Source organism: Crinia signifera, chromosome 4 (genome assembly GCF_055691185.1).
Source record: "Crinia signifera chromosome 4, ASM5569118v1, whole genome shotgun sequence".
Taxonomy (NCBI): domain Eukaryota; kingdom Metazoa; phylum Chordata; class Amphibia; order Anura; family Myobatrachidae; genus Crinia; species Crinia signifera.
The window spans coordinates 298,804,233-298,823,632 of NC_139220.1; the positions used below are offsets into that span (position 1 = coordinate 298,804,233).

Consider the following 19,400-nt stretch of genomic DNA (forward strand, 5'->3'; position numbering starts at 1 on the left):
ACTGTAACACACACACACACACACACACACCGAGTCCGGGAGCTATGGAAACGTTACAGTAGTTGTGATTATCAGAAGCAGTTTCCCAGTGGGAATGTTTTTGGTGATGTTTTTAATTTCCCGCCGATATCTGAGCGACTCTCATTGTGTGGGTCCTTTGTCGTTACCAATTCCCCCACTTTCAAAGTGAACATATACAATGTATCTATATCTATTCCACGTATAATAAAATGTAAAAAAAAATAAAACTATTATCGTCGGGACCGGTCTGGTCATTACGTTTCATCCACACAAATATTCACCACAACGTAGCTGAATAGTTTAGTTCTCTAATCAAGCTGAAATGTTACACTGGGTATTAATCAAGCTGAAATGTTACACTGGGTATTAACGAAGAAAACAATACCAAGAGAGCAGTTCATATAAATCTAAACATAAAACAATATCTTCTAGTAATGAACGAAAGGAAAACAATAAAAGGGTTGTGCTTATGAACGAATGGCAAGGCGATACAAGACTCCGCCTTTAAGTCCAAGTCACCCATCAGGTCCGCTCTTCCACTTTATAAAAGCCGCTGACAGGAAACTATACTCATTCTTACTGTTTGTCACAGAAGGATTTTTGAGAATGTCTGGAAGAGGTAAAGGCGGAAAGGGGCTCGGCAAAGGAGGCGCTAAGCGTCACAGGAAGGTTCTCCGTGACAACATCCAGGGCATTACCAAGCCTGCCATCCGTCGTCTAGCTAGGCGAGGGGGTGTTAAGCGTATCTCTGGACTCATCTACGAGGAGACCCGCGGTGTGCTGAAGGTGTTTCTGGAGAATGTCATTCGTGATGCCGTCACCTACACCGAGCACGCCAAGAGGAAGACTGTGACCGCTATGGACGTGGTCTATGCTCTGAAACGCCAGGGCCGTACTCTCTATGGGTTCGGGGGTTAAATTCCCAGGAGCATCTCACTCAGTCACCCACACACAAAGGCCCTTTTCAGGGCCACCCATCTTTTCTACGAGAGCGCTGTTCCAACCTCCCTGTGTAATGCGGCTATTTGCCGGGTCCTAATATGAATTCATTCCCTCACACTAGCCGCACCGTTAGTGGATGCAGGCAGTGAGGTGCCACGGGTGCAGTGGTTCCTTTTTAGTGTCGGTGATTGTGTAATTTGGTAATCCGCAATTTGTTGACAGGGTTGCGGTACAAACCACGCTGGTAGCGACCACTGCACAGAGGCATATACGTTTTCCGGACAATTGTGTTTGAAAGGGTCACGATGAACGCAGATTTAACAACGATCCAGTCCGCCTTTCTCTGCGTTTTACTAAGCTCTATATACTGTGTATAAACCCTTGCACCTCACGATTTGCAGCAGTTACTCCAGCTGGGGATAATAAAAAAAAAAAAAAAAAAAATACGAGGCTGAGCTAAAGAGTTCTATAGTGGTGAATCACGCATCTTCCCTGACAGCTCTGCCACAGATTGCGCTGGCCCTATACAGAGGATGTAGGGCAGAACCGGCTGGGAGGTATGGTGCCACAGGTGAATGCGCCCCCCGGTTTACAGTGATTCATTGAAACGCGCACCAAAACGCTATATGCGCTATGAAGCGTTTATTAAAGAGTTGATACTTAACTTGTTTCATTATTCCCACTTCCAAGCACATCTGTCGAATTGTGAAGTGACTGAATTTAAGGGGCAAGCTACAACATTCTGGTGCACCTGTTGATTACTTACTGAAGGGCGCAGCCATCAGGCCACGCCGTGCGCTCACAGCTCTGTCGAGAGAGGGTGGGTGGCTCTGAAAAGAGCCTTTTGGGGGGAGAACAAGGGAGCGAGGATGCGGCGGTTCAGCCATTACTTCTTTGCCGCGGCTTTCTTGGGCTTGGCTGCCTTCTTGGCCGGACTTTTTGCGGCTTTGGGCTTCGCCGCCTTCTTGGCCGGACTCTTGGCGGCTTTGGGTTTCGCTGCCTTCTTGGCCGGACTCTTGGCGGCCGCCTTCTTCGGCTTCACCGCTTTAGGCTTCTTTGGGCTTTTGGCAGCTGCAGCCGCCTTTGCTGGCTTCTTCACCTTCTTCGGGCTCTTGGCTGCACTCGGAGCTTTCTTGGGCTTCTTCGGGGATTTGGCCACTTTCTTTGCAGCAGGTTTCTTGGGCTTCAGAGACTTCTGGGCGACCTTCTTGCTCTCCGCCTGCTTCTTATTGAGCTTGAAGGAGCCGGAAGCGCCGGTGCCTTTCACCTGGGTGAGAGTTCCTTTGGTGACCAAACTTTTCACGCCCAGCTTCACGCGGCTGTTGTTCTTCTCCACATCGTAGCCTCCGGCAGCCAGAGCTTTCTTCAGGGCGGCAAGAGAAACCCCGCTGCGCTCTTTGGAGGCGGCCACGGTTTTCACGATCAGCTCGGATACGCTGGGTCCAGAAGACTTGGCGCTTTTCTTGGCTCCTCCAGCAGCTTTCTTTGGCTGCCTCTTCTTTTTGGCTGCGCCTTCTGAAGGCGGAACAGCAGCGGCGGCGGGTGCGGTCTCTGCCATGGTGCGGTTGGATAGATCAGCAACAACAACAAAAAAACGCGGTATCGTTAAGTCACACACAGTCAGTGCCCTGAGCAGCTGATGTCTCTTATATAACCTGCCGGATGTGCTGTGATTGGCTGATCAGAGGGGAGCGTTCTGTGCTCCTATTGGCGGAACAAGCAGCCGTGTAAACCTTGTCCTAGCTTTCGAGTTTCACAAGATCTGCTCTCGCCCTGTGTTTTGCTAGCGCAGAAAAGGTGCATTTTTTATGGCATGAGAGGAACAGAGGACCGGTTCTCTTCACCACCTTCGTACTCCAAGGTCTCCCCTAACACCATATGGCAACCGCTAGCTTAAGCGCTAAGAAGGAGGCCAGGATTAGCCAGTGGCAGCTGACCCGCACCAGGCTAGATGTGCCCGGCATGGAACACATCTCTCTTCTTCTGTGAGGAGAATATGTCCATTCGGGACTTTTTTGCCTCCTTCTAGTCCAGAGGATGACAAAAGTCGCCTGCGGGACACTTTGTGCAGGACAGGGCGCATATTCAAACGCATTTAGATGATTTGTGAACTCCTGTACACACATTTGGATAACACAGGCAGGTGGCATCATGGTACTGGCACACACACAGGCAGGTGGCTTCAAGGTAACGGCACTCTTGTCTAAAGAATTCTTGCTACTGTGACAAGGTCAAAATACTTTCTAGACTCGACTGCTGGGATTTTTGTTTTGGTTCTGAGGAGTTTGCTTGTCGCTTCCTGTAATAGCCCATACAGCTAGTACGATGGCTATGGTTATCTAGTCCCATGTCTTGCTGCAATGAAATGGACCTCTAGCCAAGAGGAATGACGTTACAGTACTTGGGTCAGTAGCTCAGATCGTGATTTTGGTGCCAGAACTGTTGAAAATCTCCAGTATGAGGAGGCGTCCAACACATTGGACCAGGGGGCCAGCCACGTGTTACATAAAGATGTCATCGTTAATCTAGCAGAGAGGGCAGCCGACATCCACACTCCACAAGAGCTCAGGTGGATAACACAGGCAGGAAGCATCCTCATATGTTATCTAGCCACTCTGGCTACAATGACAAGCTCAGGACACCTAGCATATTCCATTGTCTGGTATTGTTCTGGATGTGAGGAATGCTGGTGACACTGGCACTAAATTGTCTCAAAATAATCCATGTAGCTATGTGACATTCCATGGCCTCGCCACGTTGACACGGTTGTGTTTTGAAAAAGGCAGAGAAGGGAGCCAAAAGTAGAGATTAGATAAATAGAGGATAGAAAAAAAGGAAACATATTTGTAGGAAGAATACTTGAACATCAGTGGTGCACCAACAAATAACTGTTCGAAAATAATAGTGTTACTATATGGTTTTAGACCAAGTAGCGTCCTAATAAATGCAGCCAGCATGGATACTGTAGGTGCAGAGGGGCGCCTGATATGAAGCATGCGGTCCAGTGGTAAATCACCATGCTGGAGGAGAGACTGGCACCTTTTAGAGGACACCATGAGCAGTTAGGCCCACCAACTTGCTGGCCAAGATTAGAGAAAAAAAAATCAGCCAAACTGTGGAGAATTTATATATGGCAAAAAATATGTATTGGCAAAGATTTCCCCCAAGCAATTGTTCTTCTGCACAAGAAAGATGCCACACCGGATATCTATTTAAAATGCACAGTTGAAATTAGCACCTGGAGCAAAAGACTGAATAGCGAGCCCAAATTTAGTAGTACACTATATTGGCCCAATGGAAGCGGTGTGCGAGTATCATTATGATGAGCATCACATTAGACTTTACATTTTACAGAGGAGGATAGGAGGAGGGAGAGGACTACTTTGTCCGCTTTCTCTACCTGCTGCCTCATGTCCTGACTATCCCTTCCGTTCTTACTTCTTGCCTCAGGTCTCCTTACCTGTACATCTTGTCACCTGTCTGTCTCCCCCTCCTTCTAGATTGTAAGCTCCATAGAGCAGGGCCCTCTCCCCTCCTGTACTCACAGCACCCTTCTTACATTTCAATTACAGCTCTCTTACTCACCTGCAATCTACACCTGCATCTCTTCTCACTCACTTCCCTATATATCTGCTGTATTGTGTACCAAGAGATGTGCTGCTAATTGCTAATTGTGCTGTTTTTGATCTTCTGTCACTGTTATGTCTAGTTCTGTTTACCCTGTACTGTTCTAATATGTTCTATTTGTACGGCGCTGCGTACCACGTGTGGCGCCTTATAAATAAAAAATATGGTACTTGTTTCCTAGCACGCCACACCGATTTACATCGGGGTGGTCGTGTCGGAAAAATCGACCGATTTTGGACCCGATTTTTTTTTTGAATGAAATGTAAATCGGGTCCCTGGGACCCGATTTTACATTGAATTCAATGTAAAATATTCCCAACCCCCCCAAATGTCACGGCGTACACCCAACCCCACGATAGACGCCAACCCGAAGCGTGGCGAGCGCAGCGAGCCCGCGAGGGGCGGCGGTGCGCGTCCTCCGACCTTTTCATTCCCCTACTATCCACGTCGGCGTGGAGTTGAGAATAGAATAGTGTGGCGAGCGCAGCGAGCCACCGAGCCCGAAGCGTGGCGAGGGGACGCGTATAACTTCACAGGTATACGCGTCCCCTCGCAGGGCTCGCTGTGCTCGCCACGCTTCGGGCTTCGCCGACGTGGATAGTAGGGGAATGAAAAGGTCGGAGGACGCGCACCGCCGCCCCTCGCGGGCTCGCTGCGCTCGCCACGCTTCGGGTTGGCGTCTATCGTGGGGTGACGACGGGGACATCTATAATGTGAAATGGGTCATATTGGCCCATTTCACATTTTTCACATTTTTTCAAGATTTCAATGTTAAAAAATATTTTAACATTGAAGCCTATGGAAAAATCGGGGGCATCGCGTCGGGACCAATGTTAATTCGTCGGGACGAATGTTAATATTTTTTAACATTGAAGTCTGAGGGGAAATCGGGGGCATCGCGTCGGTCGCGTCGGGACCATTGTTAACGGTCCCGACCGACGCGATGCCCCCGATATTGTCTCCTAGCCGGCAAAATGGACCTGATTTCAAAGGAAATCGGGTCCATCGTATGGATCGTGTACCTTAACTTAAAGGTACACGATCCATACGATTGTGGCCGTGCTAGGAAACAACAATCGTTTTTATTCTCTATTACTGTACACTCAGGTCTCTTGTATATTCATTGTTCTTATAGCCATATAATACCCTAGATCAGGGGTTCCCAATCTTTTTTGATTCACGGCACCCTAGAGAATCAGAATTTTTTTCATGGCACCCCTAGGTCCAAATTTTTTTTATTAGATTGGGTTTATATGCGATTCTTAGCGGCAGTTATGTGGTAAAGGGCAGGATTAGCTTCTGTTTGTACACATTGTATGATTGGCAGCCACCAGCACTGGTTTTGCTCATAAATAATTAACCATTCATAATTTGAGTTGGTCCTGGACCACCAAGCCGCGGCACCCCTGCAAGTGTCCCGAGGCACCCCAGGGAGCCACGGCACACAGTTTGGGAACCACTGCCCTAGATGGTTTGTGAACTCCGCTGACTGTCATAAAAATATTACCCCCCCCCCCCCCCCCTTTAATTGTCATGGGGAAATGGAAATTAACTAATAGACTGTGCATCAATATAAATCCAGTTCTAACAACAATATACGTGTTATGTGATTATTATTTGCACCGAGAGCATCTTCACTGTAAACCTCAATACGATCTAGACTAGAAAGTGTCCACAGAGAAAGTAAAAGCGGAAAATAGAGTAATATTACATTTACTTTCTCAGTTTTCTGACATTCACCTTGTGGTCTAAGTGGATACTTTGTCACAGATTGATATCACTAATGTTTTAATAGAATAGTAGCAATACTATAACAATGTTTCCCATTAGTATCATACATGCGGTACTTTTAATTATTTTCAAAGCCACTCAGACAATATGAGAACAGAGCTAGCTCTAACATATGCAGAGAGCAGTACTAGGGGGGAGTAGGACAGTTCCCCAGGGCCCCCGTATTTTAGGGGACCCTCTGTCCGGAGCTGCTCTGCTCCTGCTGTCAAACCTAAAAAAGCCTCCACCGCCAGCAGCAGCGGAGGTTGGAGAGAGGCAGCAGATAGAGAGGAGTCCTGGATTGGATTCCCAGCCTTCGTGTGTCCTTCTCTCCCTCCCTGAGGTAAGTGTGGCGGTGGGACTGGGGAGGGCACGGTGTGCCGAGGGCTTAATCCGGCTCTGAGTCTGACCTCATAAATATATTTTTTTTTCTGCTTCGGCGATCCATCAGTGATCGTAATACTGTGAAAGTGCCATGCTCTGCAGATACTGTGACCTGTTGTTGTTACAGCAATCTCATAGTACGATCTCCCGGGTTTCAGACACCTGTAAGGCACTTCTATTGTTCCCATGCAGTACTTTCCCCGCCCATGGTAGCTATGGTATGTAATGTAATATAATATGTTTACGTTTATTTTCCAAAACGCTTTAGCCCAGAGTTCCTTGTTGTGATGGTGCAATGTAGTATCACCGCCGTGTGCTATGCATATAAGGGACCATTGGGTCGGTGTCCCTTCTCGCTCGGATCATGATGCCAGAACATACTTCTCGTTCATTCTGGTGACTAACACGTGACCTAACCTCCTCGCGTCATTTCGTTCCCGCGCCCGCCTGTTCTATACAATAAAGGGAGAAAACGGAACGTCATAGAGGACTCGTTTGAAAACGAGAATGCCAATCAGGAGGGTGGATGCCCTTAGCTCACCCAATGACAGCGCAGCACTGTGTATAAATGGAGATGGCAGCGGCTGAATTCGATTCACTTTTCTTTCTACAGAACAGACAGAGGTGCTGAAGTGCGTGTTGAAGAAGGATGGCCAGGACAAAGCAAACCGCTCGCAAATCTACTGGCGGGAAAGCTCCCCGCAAGCAGCTAGCAACCAAGGCTGCCCGGAAAAGCGCCCCAGCTACCGGCGGCGTGAAGAAGCCTCACCGCTACCGACCCGGGACTGTGGCTCTCCGTGAGATCCGCCGCTACCAGAAATCCACCGAGCTGCTCATCCGCAAGCTGCCCTTCCAGCGCCTGGTGCGTGAGATCGCCCAGGACTTCAAGACCGACCTGCGCTTCCAGAGCTCTGCTGTCATGGCCCTGCAAGAGGCCAGCGAAGCTTATCTGGTGGGGCTCTTCGAGGACACCAACCTGTGCGCCATCCACGCCAAGAGGGTGACCATCATGCCAAAAGACATCCAGCTGGCCCGCAGGATCCGTGGGGAGAGGGCATAGATACTTGGCACTCCTAGAAACCCAACAACGACAACAAAGGCTCTTTTCAGAGCCACCAAATCTTTCTAAACGAGCTATAGCATCAATGACATAGTAGTGTTCACACTGGAGGCATGGTAAGGTGCCCGGTTGTCCGCTAAAGGCCTTAATTACCAGACACACAGCTTGTGTTCGCCTTCCGTCCTTCACAACATGGGGCACTATAAAAAAAAAAAAAAAAATCTGTATACGTATACAGACTTGAGCATAAGTTACATTACTAGCTATTATAATTAAACATTCTTTCATATATATGAGACTTAAGCATAAGGTACATTACTGGCTCAAGCCTCGGCTGTTTCTTATCTTCTCCGTGATTTGTCACCAGCCTGTTACTTGCACGACACAGGCACAATCTTCATCTATCCAGGGGAACGAACAGACTACCGGCCTTCACAGTAAACGATTGATGTTAAGTACAAGAAAAGTCTCAGTTCTAGCTCCTTCATCTCTTTCCAGGGCTAGGCACAAGTCTCCCTTCAGATAAGCGGGGCATGTTACGCGGGACGGTAATGCAATTTCACTACACACGTTAAACTCAATTTACGTCCCTGTTGTTAAGCGTAGAAAGGCCACAGTGGCACTTACACCTGTCCCGCTAATTCGGGCGAATAACTTCCATGTATACATTTTAAACATGAATCAGCTCTTTAAGGTCGGGGTGGGTGGCTCTGAAAAGAGCCTTTGTGTTTTAGGTAAAATATTTTTTTGCCGTTGAATTACTTGCTCTTAGCTGGCTTGTGGCTCTCGGTCTTCTTGGGCAGCAGCACTGCCTGGATGTTAGGCAGAACACCTCCCTGGGCGATGGTCACCCCACCGAGCAGCTTGTTGAGCTCTTCGTCGTTGCGTACAGCCAGCTGCAGGTGGCGGGGGATGATGCGGGTCTTCTTGTTGTCGCGGGCAGCGTTTCCGGCAAGCTCCAGAATCTCAGCCGTCAGATATTCCAGCACCGCGGCCAGGTAGACCGGGGCACCGGCACCCACTCGTTCCGCATAGTTTCCCTTCCTTAACAGACGATGCACGCGACCAACTGGGAACTGGAGACCAGCCCTGGATGAACGAGTCTTGGCCTTAGCCCGGGTTTTGCCGCCTTGTTTACCTCTTCCAGACATAATAGCTAACGGAGCAAAAAAGCTTTACAAATACAGATGGAAACCTGCAAAAGTGTAAGTGTAAAATACCGCCCTCCTCTTATATACTCAGTTACCCGATGCTGTCTGCTCTGTGATTGGCCTGCTTACAAATTAACCAATGCAGCTCAAGTTTATCCACAGACCAATCCGTATCTGAAGGGTGGAGTCAACGATGCTGCTTTTCGTCACACGACAATTCTACCCAATAGAGTAGCTTACAGCAGCGATGCCTCGTTTGCATAAGATCCCTATAAATAGAGCAGCTATAGCCGACGTACGGCACTTTTGCACACAGTCATTTCTTCTCGAATTTGAAGCGGTTATTTGTTGATAAGCTACAATGCCTGATCCAGCAAAGTCTGCGCCGGCGCCCAAGAAGGGCTCTAAGAAAGCGGTGACCAAGACCCAGAAGAAGGATGGGAAGAAGCGTAGAAAGACCAGGAAGGAGAGTTACGCCATTTACGTGTACAAGGTGCTGAAGCAGGTGCACCCTGATACCGGCATCTCCTCCAAGGCTATGGGCATCATGAACTCCTTTGTCAACGATATCTTTGAGCGCATTGCTGGGGAAGCTTCCCGCCTGGCTCACTACAACAAGCGCTCCACCATCACCTCCAGGGAGATCCAGACCGCCGTACGTCTGCTGCTGCCTGGAGAGCTGGCCAAGCACGCCGTGTCCGAGGGCACCAAGGCCGTCACCAAGTACACCAGCGCCAAGTAATCTCCCCTTCTCCCACCCACACCAACACAAAGGCTCTTTTCAGAGCCACCCACCTTCTCTCTAATCGAGCTGTAACTATGATGGTTTTTGCTGTGTCCAGGCTCACGGGATAAGTGCACACCGACAGACATAACTGACTTGTGACGTACCCTCTAGCTATTGTTAACCCTACTGGTTCAGAAAAAAAAAAGTGCCTTTACTTACCACTTGCAAAGCTGCATTCTGTAGTTATCTTTCTAGGATCTGAATCCAGTTTCAAATATAGGACCGGTTCGTTACATTGCATATGTCACTGGTTAAATAAATAAATAGAAAAAGAAAAGATACATGCGACCCATAGGGCAGCAATGTTCCCCGTGTGCAGCTGCCGAAAATCGAAAGCATTCTGTTGGATGGAAACGTTGCAAAGTACTGTTAAATTGTAACAGTTGGTGCCTTTAAACATCACATTCGAATTTTCGATGAGCACCGTTGCCAATGGATCACTGTCTTTCTAAATGAAGGGTGCAGTATGTTAACGTAGCTCTATTGTACCCAGTTACTTCTGTGACTCGGTTCCGTTTCGATGCATTTAATTAAGGGTGAACACGTAATTCCTGCTCAGGCAAACTCGGTTCCCACTGTAACACACACACACACACACACACACACCGAGTCCGGGAGCTATGGAAACGTTACAGTAGTTGTGATTATCAGAAGCAGTTTCCCAGTGGGAATGTTTTTGGTGATGTTTTTAATTTCCCGCCGATATCTGAGCGACTCTCATTGTGTGGGTCCTTTGTCGTTACCAATTCCCCCACTTTCAAAGTGAACATATACAATGTATCTATATCTATTCCACGTATAATAAAATGTAAAAAAAATAAAACTATTATCGTCGGGACCGGTCTGGTCATTACGTTTCATCCACACAAATATTCACCACAACGTAGCTGAATAGTTTAGTTCTCTAATCAAGCTGAAATGTTACACTGGGTATTAATCAAGCTGAAATGTTACACTGGGTATTAACGAAGAAAACAATACCAAGAGAGCAGTTCATATAAATCTAAACATAAAACAATATCTTCTAGTAATGAACGAAAGGAAAACAATAAAAGGGTTGTGCTTATGAACGAATGGCAAGGCGATACAAGACTCCGCCTTTAAGTCCAAGTCACCCATCAGGTCCGCTCTTCCACTTTATAAAAGCCGCTGACAGGAAACTATACTCATTCTTACTGTTTGTCACAGAAGGATTTTTGAGAATGTCTGGAAGAGGTAAAGGCGGAAAGGGGCTCGGCAAAGGAGGCGCTAAGCGTCACAGGAAGGTTCTCCGTGACAACATCCAGGGCATTACCAAGCCTGCCATCCGTCGTCTAGCTAGGCGAGGGGGTGTTAAGCGTATCTCTGGACTCATCTACGAGGAGACCCGCGGTGTGCTGAAGGTGTTTCTGGAGAATGTCATTCGTGATGCCGTCACCTACACCGAGCACGCCAAGAGGAAGACTGTGACCGCTATGGACGTGGTCTATGCTCTGAAACGCCAGGGCCGTACTCTCTATGGGTTCGGGGGTTAAATTCCCAGGAGCATCTCACTCAGTCACCCACACACAAAGGCCCTTTTCAGGGCCACCCATCTTTTCTACGAGAGCGCTGTTACATCCTCCCTGTGTAATGCGGCTATTTGCCGGGTCCTAATATGAATTCATTCCCTCACACTAGCCGCACCGTTAGTGGATGCAGGCAGTGAGGTGCCACGGGTGCAGTGGTTCCTTTTTAGTGTCGGTGATTGTGTAATTTGGTAATCCGCAATTTGTTGACAGGGTTGCGGTACAAACCACGCTGGTAGCGACCACTGCACAGAGGCATATACGTTTTCCGGACAATTGTGTTTGAAAGGGTCACGATGAACGCAGATTTAACAACGATCCAGTCCGCCTTTCTCTGCGTTTTACTAAGCTCTATATACTGTGTATAAACCCTTGCACCTCACGATTTGCAGCAGTTACTCCAGCTGGGGATAATAAAAAAAAAAAAAAAAAAATACGAGGCTGAGCTAAAGAGTTCTATAGTGGTGAATCACGCATCTTCCCTGACAGCTCTGCCACAGATTGCGCTGGCCCTATACAGAGGATGTAGGGCAGAACCGGCTGGGAGGTATGGTGCCACAGGTGAATGCGCCCCCCGGTTTACAGTGATTCATTGAAACGCGCACCAAAACGCTATATGCGCTATGAAGCGTTTATTAAAGAGTTGATACTTAACTTGTTTCATTATTCCCACTTCCAAGCACATCTGTCGAATTGTGAAGTGACTGAATTTAAGGGGCAAGCTACAACATTCTGGTGCACCTGTTGATTACTTACTGAAGGGCGCAGCCATCAGGCCACGCCGTGCGCTCACAGCTCTGTCGAGAGAGGGTGGGTGGCTCTGAAAAGAGCCTTTTGGGGGGAGAACAAGGGAGCGAGGATGCGGCGGTTCAGCCATTACTTCTTTGCCGCGGCTTTCTTGGGCTTGGCTGCCTTCTTGGCCGGACTTTTTGCGGCTTTGGGCTTCGCCGCCTTCTTGGCCGGACTCTTGGCGGCTTTGGGTTTCGCTGCCTTCTTGGCCGGACTCTTGGCGGCCGCCTTCTTCGGCTTCACCGCTTTAGGCTTCTTTGGGCTTTTGGCAGCTGCAGCCGCCTTTGCTGGCTTCTTCACCTTCTTCGGGCTCTTGGCTGCACTCGGAGCTTTCTTGGGCTTCTTCGGGGATTTGGCCACTTTCTTTGCAGCAGGTTTCTTGGGCTTCAGAGACTTCTGGGCGACCTTCTTGCTCTCCGCCTGCTTCTTATTGAGCTTGAAGGAGCCGGAAGCGCCGGTGCCTTTCACCTGGGTGAGAGTTCCTTTGGTGACCAAACTTTTCACGCCCAGCTTCACGCGGCTGTTGTTCTTCTCCACATCGTAGCCTCCGGCAGCCAGAGCTTTCTTCAGGGCGGCAAGAGAAACCCCGCTGCGCTCTTTGGAGGCGGCCACGGTTTTCACGATCAGCTCGGATACGCTGGGTCCAGAAGACTTGGCGCTTTTCTTGGCTCCTCCAGCAGCTTTCTTTGGCTGCCTCTTCTTTTTGGCTGCGCCTTCTGAAGGCGGAACAGCAGCGGCGGCGGGTGCGGTCTCTGCCATGGTGCGGTTGGATAGATCAGCAACAACAACAAAAAAACGCGGTATCGTTAAGTCACACACAGTCAGTGCCCTGAGCAGCTGATGTCTCTTATATAACCTGCCGGATGTGCTGTGATTGGCTGATCAGAGGGGAGCGTTCTGTGCTCCTATTGGCGGAACAAGCAGCCGTGTAAACCTTGTCCTAGCTTTCGAGTTTCACAAGATCTGCTCTCGCCCTGTGTTTTGCTAGCGCAGAAAAGGTGCATTTTTTATGGCATGAGAGGAACAGAGGACCGGTTCTCTTCACCACCTTCGTACTCCAAGGTCTCCCCTAACACCATATGGCAACCGCTAGCTTAAGCGCTAAGAAGGAGGCCAGGATTAGCCAGTGGCAGCTGACCCGCACCAGGCTAGATGTGCCCGGCATGGAACACATCTCTCTTCTTCTGTGAGGAGAATATGTCCATTCGGGACTTTTTTGCCTCCTTCTAGTCCAGAGGATGACAAAAGTCGCCTGCGGGACACTTTGTGCAGGACAGGGCGCATATTCAAACGCATTTAGATGATTTGTGAACTCCTGTACACACATTTGGATAACACAGGCAGGTGGCATCATGGTACTGGCACACACACAGGCAGGTGGCTTCAAGGTAACGGCACTCTTGTCTAAAGAATTCTTGCTACTGTGACAAGGTCAAAATACTTTCTAGACTCGACTGCTGGGATTTTTGTTTTGGTTCTGAGGAGTTTGCTTGTCGCTTCCTGTAATAGCCCATACAGCTAGTACGATGGCTATGGTTATCTAGTCCCATGTCTTGCTGCAATGAAATGGATCTCTAGCCAAGAGGAATGACGTTACAGTACTTGGGTCAGTAGCTCAGATCGTGATTTTGGTGCCAGAACTGTTGAAAATCTCCAGTATGAGGAGGCGTCCAACACATTGGACCAGGGGGCCAGCCATGTGTTACATAAAGATGTCATCGTTAATCTAGCAGAGAGGGCAGCCGACATCCACACTCCACAAGAGCTCAGGTGGATAACACAGGCAGGAAGCATCCTCATATGTTATCTAGCCACTCTGGCTACAATGACAAGCTCAGGACACCTAGCATATTCCATTGTCTGGTATTGTTCTGGATGTGAGGAATGCTGGTGACACTGGCACTAAATTGTCTCAAAATAATCCATGTAGCTATGTGACATTCCATGGCCTCGCCACGTTGACACGGTTGTGTTTTGAAAAAGGCAGAGAAGGGAGCCGAAAGTAGAGATTAGATAAATAGAGGATAGAAAAAAAGGAAACATATTTGTAGGAAGAATACTTGAACATCAGTGGTGCACCAACAAATAACTGTTCGAAAATAATAGTGTTACTATATGTTTTTTTAGACCAAGTAGCGTCCTAATAAATGCAGCCAGCATGGATACTGTAGGTGCAGAGGGGCGCCTGATATGAAGCATGCGGTCCAGTGGTAAATCACCATGCTGGAGGAGAGACTGGCACCTTTTAGAGGACACCATGAGCAGTTAGGCCCACCAACTTGCTGGCCAAGATTAGAGAAAAAAATCAGCCAAACTGTGGAGAATTTATATATGGCAAAAAATATGTATTGGCAAAGATTTCCCCCAAGCAATTGTTCTTCTGCACAAGAAAGATGCCACACCGGATATCTATTTAAAATGCACAGTTGAAATTAGCACCTGGAGCAAAAGACTGAATAGCGAGCCCAAATTTAGTAGTACACTATATTGGCCCAATGGAAGCGGTGTGCGAGTATCATTATGATGAGCATCACATTAGACTTTACATTTTACAGAGGAGGATAGGAGGAGGGAGAGGACTACTTTGTCCGCTTTCTCTACCTGCTGCCTCATGTCCTGACTATCCCTGCCGTTCTTACTTCTTGCCTCAGGTCTCCTTACCTGTACATCTTGTCACCTGTCTGTCTCCCCCTCCTTCTAGATTGTAAGCTCCATAGAGCAGGGCCCTCTCCCCTCCTGTACTCACAGCACCCTTCTTACATTTCAATTACAGCTCTCTTACTCACCTGCAATCTACACCTGCATCTCTTCTCACTCACTTCCCTATATATCTGCTGTATTGTGTACCAAGAGATGTGCTGCTAATTGCGCTGTTTTTGATCTTCTGTCACTGTTATGTCTAGTTCTGTTTACCCTGTACTGTTCTAATATGTTCTATTTGTACGGCGCTGCGTACCACGTGTGGCGCCTTATAAATAAAAAATATGGTACTTGTTTCCTAGCACGGCCACACCGATTTACATCGGGGTGGTCGTGTCGACGGCCACACCGATTTACATCGGGGTGGTCGTGTCGGAAAAATCGGGTCGATCGCATCGCATGCGATTTGGTCGCATGCGATGCGATCGACGCGACCGACCGATTTTGGACCCGGTTTTTTTTTTTAATGAAATGTAAATCGGGTCCCTGGGACCCGATTTTACATTGAATTCAATGTAAAATATTCCCAACCCCCCCAAATGTCACGGCGTACACCCCACCCCACGATAGACGCCAACCCAAAGCGTGGCGAGCGCAGCGAGCCCGCGAGGGGCGGTGGTGCGCGTCCTCCGACCTTTTCATTCCCCTACTATCCACGTCGGCGTGGAGTTGAGAATAGAATAGTGTGGCGAGCGCAGCGAGCCACCGAGCCCGAAGCGTGGCGAGGGGACGCGTATACACGTCCCCTCGCCGGGGGTATACGCGTCCCCTCGCCGGGCTCGCCACGCTTCGGGCTCGGTGGCTCGCTGCGCTCGCCACACTATTCTATTCTCAACTCCACGCCGACGTGGATTGTAGGGGAATGAAAAGGTCGGAGGACGCGCACCGCCGCCACTCGCGGGCTCGCTGCGCTCGCCACGCTTCGGGTTGGCGTCTATCGTGGGGTGACGACGGGGACATCTATAATGTGAAATGGGTCATATTGGCCCATTTCACATTTTTCACATTTTTTCAAGATTTCAATGTTAAAAAATATTTTAACATTGAAGCCTATGGAAAAATCGGGGGCATCGCGTCGGGACCAATGTTAATGGTAGCGACCGACGCGATGCCCCCGATATTTTACCTTTCCCGACAAGATTTCAATGTTAAAATATTTTTTAACATTGAAGCCTATGGGGAAATCGGGGGCATCGCGTCGGTCGCGTCGGGACCATTGTTAATGGTCCCGACCGACGCGATGCCCCCGATATTGTCTCCTAGCCGGCAAAATGGACCTGATTTCAAAGGAAATCGGGTCCATCGTATGGATCGTGTACCTTAACTTAAAGGTACACGATCCATACGATTGTGGCCGTGCTAGGAAACAACAATCGTTTTTATTCTCTATTACTGTACACTCAGGTCTCTTGTATATTCATTGTTCTTATAGCCATATACTACCCTAGATGGTTTGTGAACTCCGCTGACTGTCATAAAAATATTAACCCCCCCCCCCCCCTTAATTGTCATGGGGAAATGGAAATTAACTAATAGACTGTGCATCAATATAAATCCAGTTCTAACAACAATATACGTATTATGTTGTAACTGATTATTATTTGCACCGAGAGCATCTTCACTGTAAACCTCAATACGATCTAGACTAGAAAGCGTCCACTGAGAAAGTAAAAGCGGAAAATAGAGTAATATTACATTTACTTTCTCAGTTTTCTGACATTCACCTTGTGGTCTAAGTGGATACTTTGTCACAGATTGATATCACTAATGTTTCAATAGAATAGTAGCAATACTATAACAATGTTTCCCATTAGTATCATACATGCGGTACTTTTGATTATTTTCAAAGCCACTCAGACAATATGAGAACAGAGCTAGCTCTAACATATGCAGAGAGCAGTACTAGGGTGAAGTAGGACAGTTCCCCAGGGCCCCCGTATTTTAGGGGACCCTCTGTCCGGAGCTGCTCTGCTCCTGCTGTCAAACCTAAAAAGCCTCCACCGCCAGCAGCAGCGGAGGTTGGAGAGAGGCAGCAGATAGAGAGGAGTCCTGGATTGGAGTCCCAGCCTTCGTGTGTCCTTCTCTCCCTCCCTGAGGTAAGTGTGGCGGTGGGACTGGGGAGGGCACGGTGTGTGGGCTGACCGAGGGCTTAATCCGGCTCTGAGTCTGACCTCATAAATATATATTTTTTTTTTCTGCTTCGGCGATCCATCAGTGATCGTAATACTGTGAAAGTGCCATGCTCTGCAGATACTGTGACCTGTTGTTGTTACAGCAATCTCATAGTACGATCTCCCGGGTTTCAGACACCTGTAAGGCACTTCTATTGTTCCCATGCAGTACTTTCCCCGCCCATGGTAGCTATGGTATGTAATGTAATATAATATGTTTACGTTTATTTTCCAAAACGCTTTAGCCCAGAGTTCCTTGTTGTGATGGTGCAATGTAGTATCACCGCCGTGTGCTATGCATATAAGGGACCATTGGGTCGGTGTCCCTTCTCGCTCGGATCATGATGCCAGCACATACTTCTCGTTCATTCTGGTGACTAACACGTGACCTAACCTCCTCGCGTCATTTCGTTCCCGCGCCCGCCTGTTCTATACAATAAAGGGAGAAAACGGAACGTCATAGAGGACTCGTTTGAAAACGAGAATGACTTTGCCAATCAGGAGGGTGGATGCCCTTAGCTCACCCAATGACAGCGCAGCACTGTGTATAAATGGAGATGGCAGCGGCTGAATTCGATTCACTTTTCTTTCTACAGAACAGACTGAGGTGCTGAAGTGCGTGTTGAAGAAGGATGGCCAGGACAAAGCAAACCGCTCGCAAATCTACTGGCGGGAAAGCTCCCCGCAAGCAGCTAGCAACCAAGGCTGCCCGGAAAAGCGCCCCAGCTACCGGCGGCGTGAAGAAGCCTCACCGCTACCGACCCGGGACTGTGGCTCTCCGTGAGATCCGCCGCTACCAGAAATCCACCGAGCTTCTCATCCGCAAGCTGCCCTTCCAGCGCCTGGTGCGTGAGATCGCCCAGGACTTCAAGACCGACCTGCGCTTCCAGAGCTCTGCTGTCATGGCCCTGCAAGAGGCCAGCGAAGCTTATCTGGTGGGGCTCTTCGAGGACACCAACCTGTGCGCCATCCACGCCAAGAGGGTGACCATCATGCCAAAAGACATCCAGCTGGCCCGCAGGATCCGTGGGGAGAGGGCATAGATACTTGGCACTTCTAGAAACCCAACAACGACAACAAAGGCTCTTTTCAGAGCCACCAAATCTTTCTAAACGAGCTATAGCATCAATGACATAGTAGTGTTCACACTGGAGGCATGGTAAGGTGCCCGGTTGTCCGCTAAAGGCCTTAATTACCAGACACACAGCTTGTGTTCGCCTTCCGTCCTTCACAACATGGGGCACTTTAAAAAAAAAATCTGTATACGTATACAGACTTGAGCATAAGTTACATTACTAGCTATTATAATTGGACATTCTTTCATATATATATATTTATATGAGACTTAAGCATAAGGTACATTACTGGCTCAAGCCTCGGCTGTTTCTTATCTTCTCCGTGATTTGTCACCAGCCTGTTACTTGCACGAAACAGGCACAATCTTCATCTATCCAGGGAACGAACAGACTACCGGCCTTCACAGTAAAACGACTGATGTTAAGTACAAGAAAAGTCTCAGTTCTAGCTCCTTCATCTCTTTCCAGGGCTAGGCACAAGTCTCCCTTCAGATAAGCGGGGCATGTTACGCGGGACGGTAATGCAATATCACTACACACGTTAAACTCAATTTACGTCCCTGTTGTTAAGCGTAGAAAGGCCACAGTGGCACTTACACCTGTCCCGCTAATTCGGGCGAATAACTTCCATGTATACATTTTAAACATGAATCAGCTCTTTAAGGTCGGGGTGGGTGGCTCTGAAAAGAGCCTTTGTGTTTTAGGTAAAGTATTTTTTTGCCGTTGAATTACTTGCTCTTAGCTGGCTTGTGGCTCTCGGTCTTCTTGGGCAGCAGCACTGCCTGGATGTTAGGCAGAACACCTCCCTGGGCGATGGTCACCCCACCGAGCAGCTTGTTGAGCTCTTCGTCGTTGCGTACAGCCAGCTGCAGGTGGCGGGGGATGATGCGGGTCTTCTTGTTGTCGCGGGCAGCGTTTCCGGCAAGCTCCAGAATCTCAGCCGTCAGATATTCCAGCACCGCGGCCAGGTAGACCGGGGCACCGGCACCCACTCGTTCCGCATAGTTTCCCTTCCTTAACAGACGATGCACGCGACCAACTGGGAACTGGAGACCAGCCCTGGATGAACGAGTCTTGGCCTTAGCCCGGGTTTTGCCGCCTTGTTTACCTCTTCCAGACATAATAGCTAACGGAGCAAAAAAGCTTTACAAATACAGATGGAAACCTGCGAAAGTGTAAGTGTAAAATACCGCCCTCCTCTTATATACTCAGCTACCCGATGCTGTCTGCTCTGTGATTGGCCTGCTTACAAATTAACCAATGCAGCTCAAGTTTATCCACAGACCAATCCGTATCTGAAGGGTGGAGTCAACGATGCTGCTTTTCGTCACACGACAATTCTACCCAATAGAGTAGCTTACAGCAGCGATGCCTC

At 48.5% G+C, this 19,400-nt stretch overlaps 6 protein-coding genes across 6 annotated transcripts; 2 read left to right on the plus strand and 4 right to left on the minus strand.

Moving 5' to 3' along the window:
* Nucleotides 1–1,849: 1,849 nt before the first annotated feature.
* On the minus strand, nt 1,850–2,592 carry LOC146073248 (histone H1.11R-like). Its single transcript, XM_083180437.1, has one exon. It carries the CDS (start codon nt 2,519–2,521, stop codon nt 1,850–1,852), a length of 672 nt encoding a protein of 223 aa, XP_083036563.1. The 5' UTR covers nt 2,522–2,592.
* A 4,801-nt stretch (nt 2,593–7,393) lies between these two features.
* On the plus strand, nt 7,394–7,979 carry LOC146072810 (histone H3). The gene has a single exon (XM_083180006.1). It carries the CDS (start codon nt 7,394–7,396, stop codon nt 7,802–7,804), a length of 411 nt encoding a protein of 136 aa, XP_083036132.1. The 3' UTR covers nt 7,805–7,979.
* A 583-nt stretch (nt 7,980–8,562) lies between these two features.
* On the minus strand, nt 8,563–8,955 carry LOC146073249 (histone H2A type 1). The gene has a single exon (XM_083180438.1). The coding sequence runs from the start codon at nt 8,953–8,955 to the stop codon at nt 8,563–8,565; it is 393 nt and encodes a 130-aa protein (XP_083036564.1).
* Nucleotides 8,956–12,165: 3,210 nt separating this feature from the next.
* On the minus strand, nt 12,166–12,908 carry LOC146073250 (histone H1.11R-like). The gene has a single exon (XM_083180439.1). The coding sequence runs from the start codon at nt 12,835–12,837 to the stop codon at nt 12,166–12,168; it is 672 nt and encodes a 223-aa protein (XP_083036565.1). The 5' UTR covers nt 12,838–12,908.
* A 4,673-nt stretch (nt 12,909–17,581) lies between these two features.
* Nucleotides 17,582–18,047, plus strand: LOC146072812 (histone H3). Its single transcript, XM_083180007.1, has one exon. The coding sequence runs from the start codon at nt 17,582–17,584 to the stop codon at nt 17,990–17,992; it is 411 nt and encodes a 136-aa protein (XP_083036133.1). The 3' UTR covers nt 17,993–18,047.
* A 706-nt stretch (nt 18,048–18,753) lies between these two features.
* Nucleotides 18,754–19,146, minus strand: LOC146073251 (histone H2A type 1). Its single transcript, XM_083180440.1, has one exon. The coding sequence runs from the start codon at nt 19,144–19,146 to the stop codon at nt 18,754–18,756; it is 393 nt and encodes a 130-aa protein (XP_083036566.1).
* Between the last annotated feature and the right edge of the window lie 254 nt (nt 19,147–19,400).